Below are 17,102 nucleotides of genomic sequence, written 5' to 3' on the forward strand. Positions count from 1 at the left end.
AATCTAAGGGGCAATTATTAGTTTTGTTATTGCCATGGGAAATTTTAAGTTACTAGAATTTGATTTCTACTTGAATAGCATAGAAATTCTATTTATGATTTTAACATGAATTCCTAAAGACAGAATTTTCTTTGTGATGTGAATTTATAAATTGATGCTAATATTTATCAAGTTTTCCTGTTGTGATCAGATACCTGCAATCGAGCCTTATCCCATGCCTTGGTTGGAGAGATAGTTAAGGTATCTATTTATGAAAAGTATAGTGCTTTCTTAGCTGCCTTTCAGGGTTTAGTCAATGAAGTCTTACATGTTTCTAATCCAGTAAATACTCAAGGAGATAGAGTAGGGTTTTTTTCTCTATTAAAATGCACTGGTCCTGAATTACAGATCATACTGTTTGCTCTTAAATTTGTTTTGGTATCTTTTGGAACCTTCAGTGATAGTCTGAAGATTATTAAAATCACTAATATTCTAACTGATACGTGTTGGTGTGAAAAGAGGTGGGTAGAGAGTCTCAAAAATTAGTGCTCTCAGGAAACAAGGCATAAGCGAGAAATTTTATATTGTTTTTTGTTTATCCACATTTCAGGCAAACTGTGTGATTACAATTTTTTAGTGTATACAAAGGACTTAGACTTAGTTTATCAACACAGAGTGCTTTTGCTCTAATCCAGGACATTATTTGGTTTTTAAACATCTTTTGTTTCTGGATTATATCCTACCACTGTGGGGTGGGAGGAAATAAAGAATTTCAGCCAGTATTCTTGTGTAGTGGAAAAAGATAAGGAAAGGGGAAAAATAAATTCATGGAGCCATGGAGAGTATTTGGTTAGCTTTAATTTTCCCTTATGTTCCAAGTCGCACATTTATCTATTTCTGCAGCTTGTTTTCTTGTTCCTTTAGTTAGTGAGCTGGCCCACCCATACTTACCTGTTCTTAAAGTTTCCAGTATCCAGCTATAAGAAATCTTTGGAGAAGAACTAATAGCAAGTGGTCTATTCATTCATTCATTTAGCCATTCAGGAATATTTATTGAGTGCCCACTATGTGCCAGGCACTGTTCTAGGTACTGCAGTTATAAGAATAACTAAAATGGATTCTTTAAGAGAAGACATTCATCCACAGTAAATACCTGCCTCTCCAATTTGAAGAGCCTTATTTGATAGCAGGATGTGTCTTTAGATACTTTACTGGCATTTAGAAGATTAAGGAGCAGTATGCTCCTCCTGAAACAATATCTTCTATTTCTGTCTTTTTGCCTCTTTTTGAATATTTAAAAAACTTTCATACCAAATATTAAGCACTTTCATCCAAATGGTTATATGTTTAGAAAAAAGCCCTTTAGCAATGATTTATCTCATTGCAGCCTGTTATTAGGCCAGAATCTAACCTTTGAAATCAGTAACTATGAATACTTGCTTTTTGTACTCAGGGAGAACAATCCAACACTTGTGGAGGTCCTAGAAGGAGTTGTCCGTCTTCCAGAGACTGTACATACAGCTGTGCGATATACCAGCATTGAATTGGTTGGAGAGATGAGCGAAGTGGTTGATCGAAATCCTCAATTTCTTGGTATGTGTGAACTTACTCCTCTGCAGCTACTGTGTCTGATTTTTCTGATTTTGTTCTTCCCCTCTTACTTTTGCTCTTGTCTTGCTTTCTATTTTTATTTGTAGGTAGAATGTTTCTAGACACTAAGAGTAAATATTATGAGATTGCTTAGTTGACACAACATTTATAATCCATACTTTGGAGAAAGAATCTTTGAAAGATTAGATTTTTAGATAGGGAAACAGTTTGCTTCTAGTAGTCTGCTTTGGCATGAACATTTCTGTCTGTTAGTCTTTGGCACATGGTTGAGCTAATCAGATTTGCCTGTAGTTCTAACTATTTTTTGTTGTTTTTTTTGTTTTGTTTTGTTTTGTTTTGTTTTGTTTGTAGTTCTAACAGTCTTAATAGGCTAAAGCAAAGGTTTTTTAAATTTTATTTTTATTTATTTATTTTTTTAAAGATTTTTTATTTATTTAATCATGAGAGACAGAGAGAGAGAGAGAGAGAGAGGCAGAGGCACAGGCAGAGGGAGAAGCAGGCTCCATGCGGGAGAGCCTGACGTGGGACTCGATCCTGGGTCTCCAGTATCACGCCCTGGGATGAAAGTGGCGCTAAACTGCTGAACCACTGGGGCTCCCCAAAGGTTTTTTTTACAGTGTTAAATACATGATCCTTTTAAAAATCAAGAATTATCATTTGAAACAAAATAAGTTCAGATTAAAATGAAGAATGTTGAATTATATAACCTCTAGATGCACTTATTGGCCTGAAAAAAATATAGTAGAAATCATTTATCCCTCTCATTTTGCAAATAAACAAATTCAAAAAGACTAAATAATTTATCTTGGATAATATTAAGCCCCCCTGCTATTCAGGAGTGATATATTCTGAGAATTTTAAGAACCCCCAAACTTGTGAATATCATTAATTATATTATTAAGTTTGATGTATTTTCTTTGCTTATATTACCACCTTTTAGAAAAAAACTCTAGTAGAGTTAACATACAGTGTTATATTAGTTGTACAAAGTAGTGATTAACAGTTCTCTGCATTACTTGGTGCTCATCAAGATACATGTACTCTTAATCCCCTTCACCTATTTCACCCATCCCTCTACCCACGCCACTTCTGGTGACCATCAGTTTGCTCTCTGTAGTTAAGAGTCTGGTTTTGGTTGTTTTGTTTTTTTCTTTGTTTTTTCTCTTAAATATATGGAACTTAAATTCCTTATATGAGTGAAATTATATGGTATTTTTCTTCTCTGACTGATTTACTTTACTTAGCATTATACTCTCTAGATCCATACATGTTGTTGCATGTGGCAAGACTTTATTCATTTATGGCTGAGTAATATTTGTGCGCGCGCGCGTGTGTGTGTGTGTGTATACCCCCTTTTTTTATCCATTCATCTGTCGATGGACATTTGGGTTGCTTCCGTAATTTGGCTATTATAAATAATGCTGCATTAAACAGGGGTGCATATATCTCTTTGAATTAGTGTTTTCATATTCTTTGAGTGAATAAGCAGTAGTGGAATTACTGAATTATACATTTATTACCACCTTTCAGCTTGATTTTATTTTATATATACTTCTTTATTGTTTGAAACTCTTGCTTAAGAAGTGATGTTTCTTTTTTCTTATTTCTGTATACAGAGCATATGACAGACATGCTCACATTATAGCTGAAACCTTTTCAAATTCAACATATCATTTAAATTTTAAAAAATACTTATTTTCTAATTCTTTTTTTTTTTAAGATTTTATTTATTTATTCATTAGGGACACAGAGAGAGAGAGAGAGAGAGAGAGAGAGGGAGGCAGAGACATAGGCAGGGGGAGAAGCAGGCTCCCCTCAGGGAGCCCGATGTGGGACTCGATCCCTGAACTCCAGGATCATGCCCTGAGATGAAAGCAGAGCTTAACTGCTGAGCCATCCAGGCATCCCAGCCTATTTTCTTTTTTTTTTTTTTTTTTCCAGCCTATTTTCTAATAGGCTTTCTAATAGATTAGATTTCTCCACATCTATTACCTGTCTCAACATTTGGCTTGCTTTTCTGAATGATTTTTCCACAAGAAACAAAGTGGGTTTGTTTGTTAAGATTTATCATTCACTATCACCTTGTATTATTTTATTCAAATAAACTTCAACACTGTGACAGATTGCTTCATGTTCATATTTACTTTAGAATAGTTAAAACACACAGGATGCCTGAGTGGCTCAGTGGTTGAACGAATGCCTTTGGCTCAGGTTGTGATCCCAGGCTCCTTGCAGGGAATCTTTTCCCTCTGCCTATGTCTCTGTCTCTCTCTGTGTCTCTCAGGAATAAATAAAATCTAAAACATTAAAAAAAAAAAAAGGATAGTTAAAACAATAAATATTCCATTTGAGAATCACAACAAGCCTGCAGTATTATAGTTGCCTATACTTTGTTTTTCTGATTCTTAGGCTTAAAAGTTTTTAGTCATCTTTTGTGGAGGGGGCAGGGGGGTTGGTGCATCATATCAGTCATTAGACTGGAAATGAAGATAATGTTTAAATGTGCTTTAAGATACTATTATTTTGATTCCTTTTATGGTTTGGTATGAAGTTAGAGTATAAAGTACTCACAAAGTGATTTATAGTCATATGTGATTTTCCCATAGAAAATCATTCTGAGGGCATCTGGGTGGCTCAGTCGGTTAAGTGTATGCCTTCAGCTCAGGTCACAATCCCAAAGTCCTGGGATCAATCCCTGCATCTGTCTCCCTGCTCAGTGGGGAGTGTGCTTCTCCCTCTAACCTCTACCCCTACCCCTCTTCTCGTGTGCTCTCTGTCTCTCTCTCTCTCTCTTTCTCTCTCAGATAAATAAAAACTTAAAAAACACTGTGATTTTTACAAAGTAAGGTAAAAGATAATATAATTTTTTAAAAAAAATTTCACCTTTATAATTAGTTTCTCTAGCACAATTATATTTGCCACAAAGTAAAACAATTTTTCTAGAAGTGCTAAAGCTCAATCTATGTGTTTTTAAAGCCTTTTCTGACTATAAGGAAGGAAATATAGGGGTGCCTGAGTGTCTCAGACAGTTAAGCGTCTGCCTTCAGCTCAGGTAATAATCCCAAGGTTCTGGGTTCAAGCCCCACATCAGGCTCCTTGCTCAGCAGAGAGCATGCTTCTGCCTTTGCATGCTGTTCCCCCTGCTTGTGCACACACTCTGACAAATAAATAAAATCTTTAAAAAAAAAAAAAAAAAAGGAAGCAAGTATAAAAGTGTCCACTTTAGAGAACCGTCATTGTCTTGATTAACATAGACTGTTTTTACATAGTGACTCATCTCTGAGTATAAATAATGGTAGCTCTCTGAGCTTCATATTCTTTTTTATATTGCCGTATTCTTAATACTTGTATGGTGTTATCCACCAGTGGTTTTTAAATTGTACTGTGTGAAGGCCTGGCCATAAGGAAAGAATTAGAAGGTGAATAGCTAGGACCCAAGGCTCCCTTACACTATGTCAGTGAGATCGGCTCCTTTTGTATGTCTTATATATTGGAGTTTGAACACATTTCGTTTTCTAAGATGGTTCTTTTGCTTAAAAGCGGGGAGGGGGGCAGGGATATAAACCTCTGTTCTAAGAAATTAGAAGTTTCCCTTGAGTTTCAGATATGTAATCTCTATTGTGTGGTTTCTTTGTTAGATCCCGTGTTGGGCTATTTGATGAAGGGCCTGTGTGAAAAGCCTCTGGCTTCTGCTGCAGCCAAAGCCATTCATAACATTTGCTCTGTCTGCCGAGACCACATGGCTCAGCACTTTAATGGACTCCTGGAGATTGCCCGTTCCCTTGATTCCTTCATGTTGTCTCCAGAAGCTGCTGTGGGCTTGCTAAAAGGTACTTACTTCAGATGATAACCAATAACATCTCTAAGTCACTTCTGGGGATTATCTTCTACTAGTGACATCCCAGGTTTTCAGTTGCAGCATGCTTAGTGATGGACAGTTAGCCATTCCACTCAGGAGGGTGTTGATTATATATAGATGCATAGGAATATTTTAAGGCTATATAACTAATTCACACTGCTTACAGTGTGTGTAGCACAGACCTAGAACCTAGATTTTGGGTTGGCAATGACACATTTGAACTAAACATAGTTCCTTTTTGAGTTGGGGGAAGAATAAAAAAGACCAAATAGCATTGCCATACCAAAGCAGTAGTTTTAAATGTAAAGATAGTGTGTGATCAGTCCTGTCAGTAGAAACTTGGTCTCTTACTGGTCTTTAACCATTATGCATCAGCTTTACATTCAATGATTGCCTGTCTAGAGGCAAGGAGCCAGAGTGATGATGAAGTTCAGAGGAAGAGGAACTAGAGATATTAAAGCTAGGGAAGAAAAGACAGAAGAGACTTTAAGCATGGTGGCTATTTTTAAATATTTGAAAGATTGTCCTATAAAAGAGGGAAAAGTTTATTTTATGAATAGGAGTTAGTTGTTGACATGTACTGGCTCTTAGAAAGAAAACACTTGAAGCTAAACTCTGAAAATAGATTGGGGTGCCCTGTGAAGTAGTGAAATCCTATAGCTGATAAATAGAGGGAATTGAGGGTATATCAAATAAAAGATTGGGTAATACAACCTGTGTGGCATTATTTAAGCCTCCGTGAGTAAAAAACAAGTTAGTCTTGGCTAAGTTGGATGACCTCGTCTGTGAACTAACTGTTCTTTCTTATATTTATGACCAAGTTCCTTTCCAGCTAGTATATTTGCATTTTCCAAGACAGATTTTCTTTTTGTAGCATGGCTTTTTGTTGTTGTTGTTTCCCTTCATAGGCATAGATAATAAGGCATTGAAACAGAATTAAAAGGAAAAATCCTATTTAAGTTAAATTCCTCCCTCTGATTTTAAATAGATCTAACTCATCCATGACTTACAGATTACCAGGAGAAATCATTTAGTTTTTTAATTCACATTTGAAGACTTATGAATTGATAACTGTTCTGTTGAATGAAATTTTGGGAGATTAGAAAAATCATAGTCCTGGATTTTTTTTTTTTTTTTTTTTACCTTGGAAAGGAACTAGGCTAATATGTAATTCTTTGGCTCTAAGGGGAGATGCTTTAGCATTTGATGAGGATTGTGACAAGAGGAAGGCTGAGTGAGAAGGGTTTGGGCCTTCTGTTCCCATTTTAAGCTAGGTACTTTTTTTTTTTTCTAACCTATTGGCATTCCAACTTAAGATTTTATTTAATAAAAAAAGAGATGGGGGGAGACTTTTGCAACTATTTAAAAATTAAATAAAGACAAACTTAAGTTATTCTTCTGTTCAAAGCACTCATTTTACAAGCCCAAAGATCATACTTTACCTACCTCATAGATTCTGTTATGGTATAACTAGAATCAGACCTCTTAGGGAAAAAACTGTCTCTGTTTCTCAAACTTATCTCATGAAAAGAATTGCCTACAGTACTTATCAAAAATAAAGGCTTTCCTTGACCTGCTAGATCAGAACCTCTGGGAAGTTTGAGAACCATTCTACTGTGCTATATAAAAATAGCTTTGATACTGGCTTTGTGAGGAATTTTTTAAAAGTATTTGAAGAATTGGAAGGGGAGTTGTATTTAAACATCTTTAAATCCATAGGCTGAGGAGAGAGAATTTAATATTAACTTCAGTTGTGAATGTTAAGTGAAAGTGATTTCCTTGTCTAAGCCAAATAAAGAGAAATTAACCTAAATAACAAAATACTATAACTGAAAAAACAGTGCTGATCTTTTGAAAAGAATGAAACCAGCCAGCCTCTTCTAATAGCCAACTGATAGAGATCAATGAATTCCCTCAGTTGAACTTTTGTTTTATTTGTATTTTTCTTTGTCTTGCAGGGACAGCACTTGTCCTAGCCAGATTACCTTTGGATAAGATTACTGAATGCCTTAGTGAACTATGTTCTGTTCAGGTTATGGCATTGAAAAAGGTGAGTCCCAATTAAATAAGGGGCTTAGTGTGTATGTGTGTGTGTGTATAATGCTTACATGTTAGAAAGGAAAAGACGAAATTATATATTTACAGGTGATCTTTTATTTATGTATAGACAAGCCAAGAGAATGAACTAAAAAGTTACTAAAATTAGACAGGGGTGCCTGGCTCAGTTGGTTAAGTGTCTGCCTTTGACTCAGGTCATGATCCCAGCCTCCTGGGATCAAGTCTTCCATCAGGCTCCCTGCTCAGTGGGAAATCTGCTTCTCCACCTCCTTCTGCCTGCCACTCCAAGCACACAGAGAGTGTGCTTGCACTCTCTGTCAAATAAATAAAATATTTTTTAAAAAAATAAATAATAAAATAAAATTAATAAGTCTGTCAAAGAAGCTGCATCCATGGTTTATTCTAAAATCAGTAGATTTTCACTATCAGTCATACCATTTTGAAGATATAATGGAAAAAACACCATTTAAGTTAGGAACAAAAAACTATAACCTACCATGTTTCCTTTAAGAATAGTGAAAAAATGTCAGCTCTTCTCAAGTTACACTTGTAGTGCAATAATAGAAGAATTTGACATAATGATTCTAAAGTTTATCTCTAATGATATCCTGCTAGAACTATTTAAGAAGTTTTAGGAAAGAATAAGAGGCAACTTACTTTATCTCTTAAAATATATTATGAAAAAAATATATATTATGAAGCCTTAGTCATTTTGAAGTGTTGTAACAGAAAGTGAAATAAAAACATGGATTATATAATAATGTTGTGTATGATCTATATTATATAATGTATATAATGTCTTGGTATTATAAAAGTAAATGGAGGAAAAATAATACTGTTTTTCCACACCACAATGATCATGTAGTAAAATGTTGTAATATGCAGTCTTGGCCATGATGCAGTAAGATAAAGGAAAGTAATTTGACAATATGAATTTAAAAGTAGTAACTATTGGGAATCTCTTATAAGGAAATAAACAAGAGATTGGGAGGGAGGTTGATGTATAGGGATGTATGTTGCAGTGTTTGCTGTAGGTATGTATGTGTAACAACAGAGTTTTAATATCTCTCTGTCTCTTCAGCTGTTGTCTCAGGAGCCCAGCAATGGCATATCCTCAGATCCCACTGTGTTCTTAGATCGCCTTGCAGTAATATTTAGGTAAGAAGGGAGACTGGTTGCCTGATTTGGGTTAACAGCTCAAATAAGACCATTATGTATTTTAAAAAGCATGTGTTTTTTCCGTAAACTTCCAGGTACTTCCTGTCATCTCTTCTGTTAGGAGACTGATAAGCCCATTACTGGAAATTTTGGTGCAAAGACAAATTCTAAGACTTTATTCTTGATAGACCTTTGTCAAAAGATACTTTAAAATGTAATTAATTTTTTTAATCTCTAGATTGGTGATTATCAGACTTTAACATGCATAACAGCCATGTTATCAAATGGGTATCAAATGGAAGGGCTTATCAAAACAGATTGCTGGGTTCCATCCCCAGAGTATGATTCAGTTGGATTTGGGGTAGCATCCAATAATTTACATTTCTAATAAGTTCCCATGTGATGCTGTCATTGCTGCTTGCTATTCCAAGGATCACACTTCAGAACTGTTGCTGTGTATTGTAGGGGTGCAAAAAAATAATAAAGCCTTTTCATTGATCAGGTGAAATTAATCCTTCTTTGAAGTTCAAGGGAAGCCTAATGATTAAAAAAATTTGAGTGACAGTGTTCAGAGTGATCCTTCCTGAGTTACATAATTTATTATTTGTCAGACCCATAGATATAAGTAGAATATTAGAGTAGTGTAAAAGCCTATGTGGAATAAGTTAAAACTGAGGAGTTTTAGCTTATTTGTTCAACAGGTGTTTTGTTTTGTTTTGTTTTTTAATTTGGTGCAGTGTTTTTTCTTTTTTTTTTTTTAAAGATTTTATTTATTTATTCATGGGAGACACACAGAGAGAGAGAGAGAGAGAGAGAGGCAGAGACACAGGCAGAGGGAGAAGCAGGCTCCATGCAGAGAGTCTGATGTGGGACTTGATCCCGGGACTCCAGGATCAAGCCCTGGGGTGAAGGCAGGTGCTAAACCGCTGAGCCACCTAGGGATCCCCGGTGCAGTGTTTTTCTTGTATAATTATGATAGCCCTGTTACCTGACATTCTGAAAGTCCAGCCAACAGTCCTTATTTCACAATAAATGGAATATCTGCAATAGATGGAAATCCCCCAATTTAAAGAAAATATAGTTTTAAAAAAAATTAAGATGCTGTTGAGTTTATTGAAATTCAAGAATTTCGGGATCCCTGGGTGGCGCAGCGGTTTGGCGCCTGCCTTTGGCCCAGGGCAGGATCCTGGAGACCCGGGATCGAATCCCACGTCGGGCTCCCGGTGCATGGAGCCTGCTTCTCCCTCTGCCTGTGTCTCTGCCTCTCTCTCTCTGTGTGTGTGTGACTATCATAAATAAAAATTAAAAAAAAAAAAATTCAAGAATTTCTTTCCTTTAAAGAGGTTGGTAATCATACAGGGATTTTTGTTTTGTTTTGTTTTTCCTGCTTTCTTTCAAATTAGTGGATTCTAGAACTAGAAAAGTATTTGGATTTGGCATATTGTAAGTGGGCCTGTATTATATATCATTGGGTTCTGACTGCAGCCATGAAAAACATATTGGGTAGGCTAGAATTTTTAAAGCTTTTGCATTTTAATGCTGAGACTGGAGCAGTACTTGGCTTCTTATAGTGGATTGAGACAACCTGGTTTTTAATTAATATTTTTTATTAATTTGGAAAAATCTACATTTCTGGTTTTTAAAGAGAAAAAAATGAAAAAGATAATTATAGTGCTCCACAACCCGTGTAAGGCAGAGTTAGATTGAGTTGGCATGTTCTAGTGGAAGTGGCTTAAAGGTGACCAAAAAAACGGCGCAAGGGATGATTTAAACTATGTGCTTGTGTTTGTTTGACTGGAATAGAAGGAAAAGGTATTGAGTCATAAATAACTTTAATATTTGGTATTCTTTATGTGATGACAGTGTTACTAAGTAAGCCAGCAGGATTCAGAGCTATGGCTCTTCAGTTAAGTTGCTCTTTTAATATTTTGGGTTGTTGTCTTTCCCCAGACACACCAATCCCATTGTGGAAAACGGACAAACTCATCCTTGCCAAAAAGTCATACAGGAAGTAAGTGCTTAACATGCCTGTGAAACAAGGCTTCCTTCCTTTTTCCTTATAAGGCTGTGGGTAACTAAAATGAGAAGATACTGTCTTTTAGGCTCACAGGAAGATTCAGTTTGTTGATACAGTTTAAATTTCAGTGAATAGAAGAGAGAACCATTCAAATATTTTTTACTATAGATTTGATAAGAAAACAGACTGTGGGGAAATGTACTCAAAGCCCAGAGAAATAGAAAGAGATTATCTATGTGAATCTTAGACTTGCTAGGAGTAGGAGGCCTATGTAATACTAGCAAAAATTTTTTGACAAAGCCATTTATCCCTCATGGCTTTTGTTTCCCCATTGTAAATGTCCTTTTGCTTTTTTCACTGACGGTAATATGAGGATCAAAAGGCATGTTTTGAGAAGTGCTTTTCAGGCTTCAGTGGGAAATCCCCAAGTATCCATTAGTGTTTGACAGTATCAGATAATCCCATTTCATTAGCTCCAGCCCTTTTGTTCAAAGTATTCCAACTCACAACGGTCTGTAAACATCTCTTCCTCTGTAACTCATACTAATTCTTTTCATCCTGAATTAGGAAGTCAGACATGCTTCTCTTCCTGTTCTATAGAGTCACTATGCTTCTCTTAAGAAGTGGTTGTGTTTTAGTGTTGGATAATGTATTGACCCTCTACACACTCAAATGCATGTGTGCACTCATGCACACCAGATTGAGGCCACATGTTTTTCTATAAAGAAAGCTTTTTCCAAATTATTTGAAAACCAAATTAGATGTTACCAACTTAGAGCATTTTTTTCATCTCTTAATTGTTCATTGTTTTCATTCTTGTGCTCTTTGACTTTTGACTCAGATATGGCCAGTTTTATCTGAGACTCTAAATAAACATCGGGCTGATAATCGGATTGTAGAGCGTTGTTGCAGGTGCCTCCGCTTTGCTGTTCGCTGTGTAGGCAAAGGATCTGCAGCCCTGCTGCAGCCACTAGTTACACAGGTAAGTTCTTCCTGAGAGGGAAAATGTACAATGTATAGAATTTGAAGTAGGAGTCTTCACTTTTTTTTTTTTTTTTAAGATTTATTTATTTGGGGGATGAGGAGAGAGAGAGAGAGAGGAGCATGAGCAGGGAGGAGGGGCAGAGAGAGAGGGAGAAGGAGAGAGCCTGACATAGGGCTTGATCCCAGGACCCTGAGATCATGACTTGAGCCGAAGGCAGATGCTTAACTGTCTGAGCCCCCAAGTGCCCCTGAAATAGGACAAAAATTTTGCTGATGAAATGGAATACTTGTGTTTATTAAATACAAACTCCAAAATATTTGAAGGAGATAAGTAGTACCTATGGTATGTTGTCTCTGAGGGAAACAGCCTATAATCTATTCTGTATAGTGAGAGTCTAAATAGTAACACATTCTGGCATGAAATTAGGAAGAGAATGACTTTAATGCTCAGCTCTCATGTACTAGCACTAAGCATTTTATACTAATTTTTCTTTTTAAAATGTGTTATGTCAAATTTTGCCATTTCTTGGCCCAAAGGAATTTTTTTCTAACTTGACCAGATTTGGTCACATAAGTCACATAAGTCTGTTATTTGTCAAGAAATGTTTGACTCTTTTATAATCACCAAGATTGATACATAATTATGATGGTGTGACTCACTGTATGAGGTTCTGTAAGATCACATCCACATCAAGAACTACTCTATATGAGATGCCTGTAATTAGTGACTTAAATCACTAAGTAATTTGATGTTAACCTTATAGCAGAGCCAGGACCAGATTGAAGAAAGGCACAAAATTGAAAGGCAAGGCAAAGTGTCAGCCTTGGTGTTTACAGGACTTGGAGTAAGTGCCTTCTTAAGTTTTGCATCCATGCGTTGAGGGAAAATGCACAGCTCCAGGTTGGGCCACCTCCTCAGCCTGAAGTGACCCTTCTCTACCTAGACAGTGTATCCATGATGCAGATTTTAAGGAGTTAAATATTCTGGGGAGCTGACCCTGACAGTGAGTGCCTCCTTAAATTCTGTACCCTGGTGCCTCATTCCTTTTTCTTTTTCTTTTTAAAATTGTATTTCTTAAGTAAGCTCTACACCCAGTGTGGGGCTCGGACTCAACCCTGAGATCAAGAGTTGCATGCTCCACTGACTGAGCCAGCCAGGCACCCTTGGGTACCTCAATCATAAGGAAGCACTCACCTTCAAGTAGGATCATGCTAGTGAAGTATCAGTTGGCATATGCACAGCCCTGCCTTCTTTATATTGTAGATTAGCTTAAAGTTTACATTTACTGTACCAAGGACACTGTATATTTGTACTGCATGTATTTCCATCTTGGTATGTATCCCCCTCAGTGTAATACATTCTGGATCAAATGTAACTTGATTTAATGCCTCTTTGCTGTTAGAGGATACCCTCATGACTTTGTTTTTTTGTTGTTTTGTTTTGTTTTGTTTTTATTCCTGCTGATTATGTGACCAACCCAGTAGAGTAGCACCTTGTATAGGAAGTGTGTTCTAAAATCAGTACATGTGAAAAAATGAAAGGTATTTTTTTAAATCCAAATTTCAGAAGTCAGTAAACCAGAACTATAATTGGCCTGTCACCTAGTTTTGTAAATATAGTTTTCTTAGAGATTGCCATGCTTATTCATTTAAGTATTCTGTATTGGCCATTTTTGTGCTACGGTGGCAAAGTTGAGTAGAGCCAGTTGAGCCCTGGTGGCTCAGCGGTTTAAGCGCCGCCTTCAGTCCAGGGCATGATCCTGGATACCCGGGATCAAGTCCCACACCAGGCTCCCTGCATGGAGCCTGCTTCTCCCTCTGCCTGTGTCTCTGCCTCTCTCTCTCTCTCTCTCTCTCTCTCTCTCTCTCTCTCTCTCTGTGTCTCTCATGAATAAATAAATAAAATCTTAAAAAAAAAAAAAAGATGAGTAGACAGATCATATGGCCAACAAAGTCTAAAATTTTTACTATCTGGCCCTTTAAGAAAAAGTTTACCATGGGATCCCTGGGTGGCTCAGCGGTTTAGTGCCGCCTTTGACCCAGGACGTGATACTGAAGACCCATACTGGAGACCCGGGATCAAATCCCACTTCAGGCTCCCTGCATGGAGCCTGCTTCTCCCTCTGCCTATGTCTCTGCCTCTCTCTCTCTCTCTCTCTCTCTCTGTGTCTCTCATGAATAAATAAATAAAATCTTTAAAAAAAAAAAGAAAGAAAGAAAAAAGTTTACCAGCTCATGACTTCAATCATTCAAGTAGGGCATATAGTTTTGAGTATACAACACCAAACAGATTCATAGCTCCCATCATAGCCCATTCTATGGTATATGTTAATGATAAGAGTCAGTCACTTGTCTTTCAGCCCCCACCACATTCATTGAGATAAATTTATATAATAAAACCAATACACTTAGTTATATGTCCAACTCTTGATTTCAGCTCAGGTCTTGATCTCAGGATTCTAAGTTCAAGCCCTATGTTTGGCTCCACACTGGGCATGAAGCCTACTTAAAAAATCAATACATGTGTTGTAATGGCATTTTATTTTAGATATTATTTATTTATTCATGAGAGACAGAGGCAGAGACATAGAGGGAGAAGCAGGCTCCCTGCAGGGAGCCTAATGCTGGGACTTGATCCCAGGACCCCGGGAGGATAATACTCAACTGCTGAGCCACCTAGGTGCCCCTGTAATGGCATTTTAAATAGATGAATGTGTAGATACCTTTTAATTTTTGGAGGAGAGTAGGGGGAAAATCCTAAACAAATCATTTAACTCAGGTATATATATTAACATTTTTATTCTCTTGAGATCCAGGTATATTGATTAGAAACACTGTTTTTAGCTTAAAAGTTTAAATAGAAGGGTTTAGGAGCCACTCAAAATTTAAAAAGTGCTTTCACAGTCTCTTTCAGGATGAGAATAGTAGGCATTTTTAGCCCTGCTATAGCTATATATGCTTTTTTTTTTTTTTAAAGAGTTAATCTTTAATGCAAATAAGAACGACCTTTAAATGGTTAGGATATATGCTAGGATTTTGCAGATATCTTGGATTCTAGCATCCTAATGGCTTTCAGCTTGAAGTATTATCAGCTCTCTTAAAATACTGTTTTGGGAAGATAAATGTCAAAGGCATTAAAGGACTCCAAAGAGAGTACTGGAAAATTATTGAAGAATTGAGCCCTCTCTTTCAAAAAATGTAGCCAGCAAGCTCTACAGTGTTGTCTCAAAGAGAAGAAACCAGTCTGTCTCTGAATTTCTTCATCTAAACAGTTTCCTAAGTTAATACTTTTTGGGGAGTAAAGAATTGAACTAACTGGTTTTTCCCTTGGCAGATGGTGAATGTATACCACGTACATCAGCATTCCTGTTTCCTGTACCTTGGCAGTATCCTCGTGGATGAATATGGCATGGAAGAGGGCTGTCGGCAGGGACTCCTAGACATGCTCCAGGTCTGTTTTTCTTGGGGAGTTTCTTGGAGGGACTAAAGGCTTAGCAGTTTGTTCTTCACCATGTTTTGAATTCTCTTGCTTCTCTGTGTTTATCATCCAGGCATATTGATTACCTAATAACAGGGAGGTAGAAACTTTCTAGTTACTCTCTGGACAGTCATGCCTGGGAGAATGAGAGAGATACTGGCCATATGAATGTAAGGATCAGGGGCACCTGATAATCTAGTACATAAGCAGTCTTACTTTCAGAAAGTTCTAAATTTTTTTAGAGAGCTAGCTGTGGGAAGGTGTGGGTGTGGGCAGAGGAAGACAGAATCTTAAGCAGTCTCCATGCCCACCATTGAGCTCAACACAGGGTTTGCTCTTATGACCCTGAGGTTATAACCTGAGCCAAAATCAAAAGTCAAATGCTCAACTGACTAAGCCACTCCAGTGCCCCCAGAAACTTCTAAAACTTTGAGATGACATCTATCTAGTTTCATCAACTAAAATTTATACCCTCAACCCTATCTGAAATATGCACTTCTTATGTGAAAACTACATCAACTGAGAAAGATTTCTCTCTTCCTTTTCTTGATCTAATTCTCCTCGGAGTGTTTTTCTTTTCCCATCTGTACTTCCCCCACTTTGTTCCTTTTGTGTATGTTGTGATATTTAGCAAGTCTGAATGCTGCTGGATTTATGTACTAGCACTTATTTAAAATCTCTATTCTGTTTTAGGCACTGTGCATCCCCACCTTTCAGCTGCTGGAACAGCAGAATGGGCTCCAGAATCACCCTGACACTGTGGATGATCTGTTCAGGCTGGCCACCAGGTCAGTCCTTCTGAAGAGCAACCCTTACTTTATTGCTTATCCCCATCACTGCTTAGTCTTGTCATGTAACACTTGATTGCTTCTCTATAAAATGAGGTTAGTGGAGTATAGGTAGGTTAATGATTCCTAGCCCAAAGTTAAATATGAACTGGAATATCCCTGTAAGTGAGGAAGAGGAGTTAGATGGGAGTCGGGGAAAGCAGTTGGGTTTCTATAACAAAGAGGGAACACGCACAAGACAATAAAACCAGCTTGACAAAAAACATTTGACTAGAAAATCTCTAGAATCCCCTCTAGTTTTAACTTTCTGTGCTGCTATGATGACATGCTTCACTTCAGCTTTTTCCTTTAGGAGGCTTGGCATCTTTTAGATAAAATCATATTTCAGAGTAAAAAGTTTTTAAGATTTTAAGGTGCCTTATAAATTAACTTGTTAATTTCTGGTTCTACCCTCAGCTTTCCACCCCAATTACTGCTTAAATTCCTTCTACCAGTAACACTGACTATATTATTGCCAAACCTTTGAATTCCTTCTTTAGTCCCTAGGTAAGGAATTTGAACCAAATCAGTAGCGAACATAAAAGCATTTAAGAAATATTAAAAATAGATTATTATATGTAATTATACATTTAATATGTATCACTTACAAATGCAAAATAGTATTGACTGTTTCAGGATTGACTATTGAACACTTTTTTGGTTAGTTTTTGGACAAGTTAGAAACACCTTTGTTTTTGTTGTTGTTGTCATTGATATGAAAGAACTGTTGGGTAGGCTCTCTAGTCTCTGCTTTCCCACTGTGTGTTCCTTGAAAAACTGATCCCCAGAGATGCTCTTTGCACAAATAAGCATGGTAAAGTAAATTTGGAAAATATTGTGTCTTTTTTGCAGAGATTCTCCACGTACATTAAAGGGTCTGAGAAATCTCATGTGATATTGAGTGGAAAGTTTAGAGAGTTCCCATATACCCCCTGCACCACTACCACCCCACACCTCCCTCAAAGTCCATAGTTTACATTAGGGTTTAGTCTTGGTAGTGTACCTTCTGTGGGTTTGGACAAATGTATAATGACATATATCTACCATTATCATATGGAATAGTTTTAATATCCTGAAAATCACTGTGTTCTACCTGTTGAGTCCTCCCTTACCCTTTGATGGCTAGCAACC

At 36.9% G+C, this 17,102-nt stretch overlaps 1 protein-coding gene across 2 annotated transcripts in view; it reads left to right on the forward strand.

Moving 5' to 3' along the window:
* The window catches only part of TNPO3 (transportin 3), an 82,866-nt gene that overhangs the window by 49,751 nt on the left and 16,013 nt on the right, over positions 1-17,102 (forward strand). For both annotated transcript variants that reach the window (XM_026010798.2, XM_026010799.2), the window contains 8 exons: positions 1,433-1,572; positions 5,229-5,420; positions 7,408-7,499; positions 8,589-8,665; positions 10,616-10,676; positions 11,524-11,664; positions 15,001-15,117; positions 15,838-15,932. In XM_026010798.2, coding sequence (XP_025866583.1) covers positions 1,433-1,572; positions 5,229-5,420; positions 7,408-7,499; positions 8,589-8,665; positions 10,616-10,676; positions 11,524-11,664; positions 15,001-15,117; positions 15,838-15,932 — 915 coding nt within the window. The remainder of the gene's footprint in view (positions 1-1,432; positions 1,573-5,228; positions 5,421-7,407; positions 7,500-8,588; positions 8,666-10,615; positions 10,677-11,523; positions 11,665-15,000; positions 15,118-15,837; positions 15,933-17,102) is intronic.

Source organism: Vulpes vulpes, chromosome 7 (assembly GCF_048418805.1).
Source record: "Vulpes vulpes isolate BD-2025 chromosome 7, VulVul3, whole genome shotgun sequence".
NCBI lineage: Eukaryota > Metazoa > Chordata > Mammalia > Carnivora > Canidae > Vulpes > Vulpes vulpes.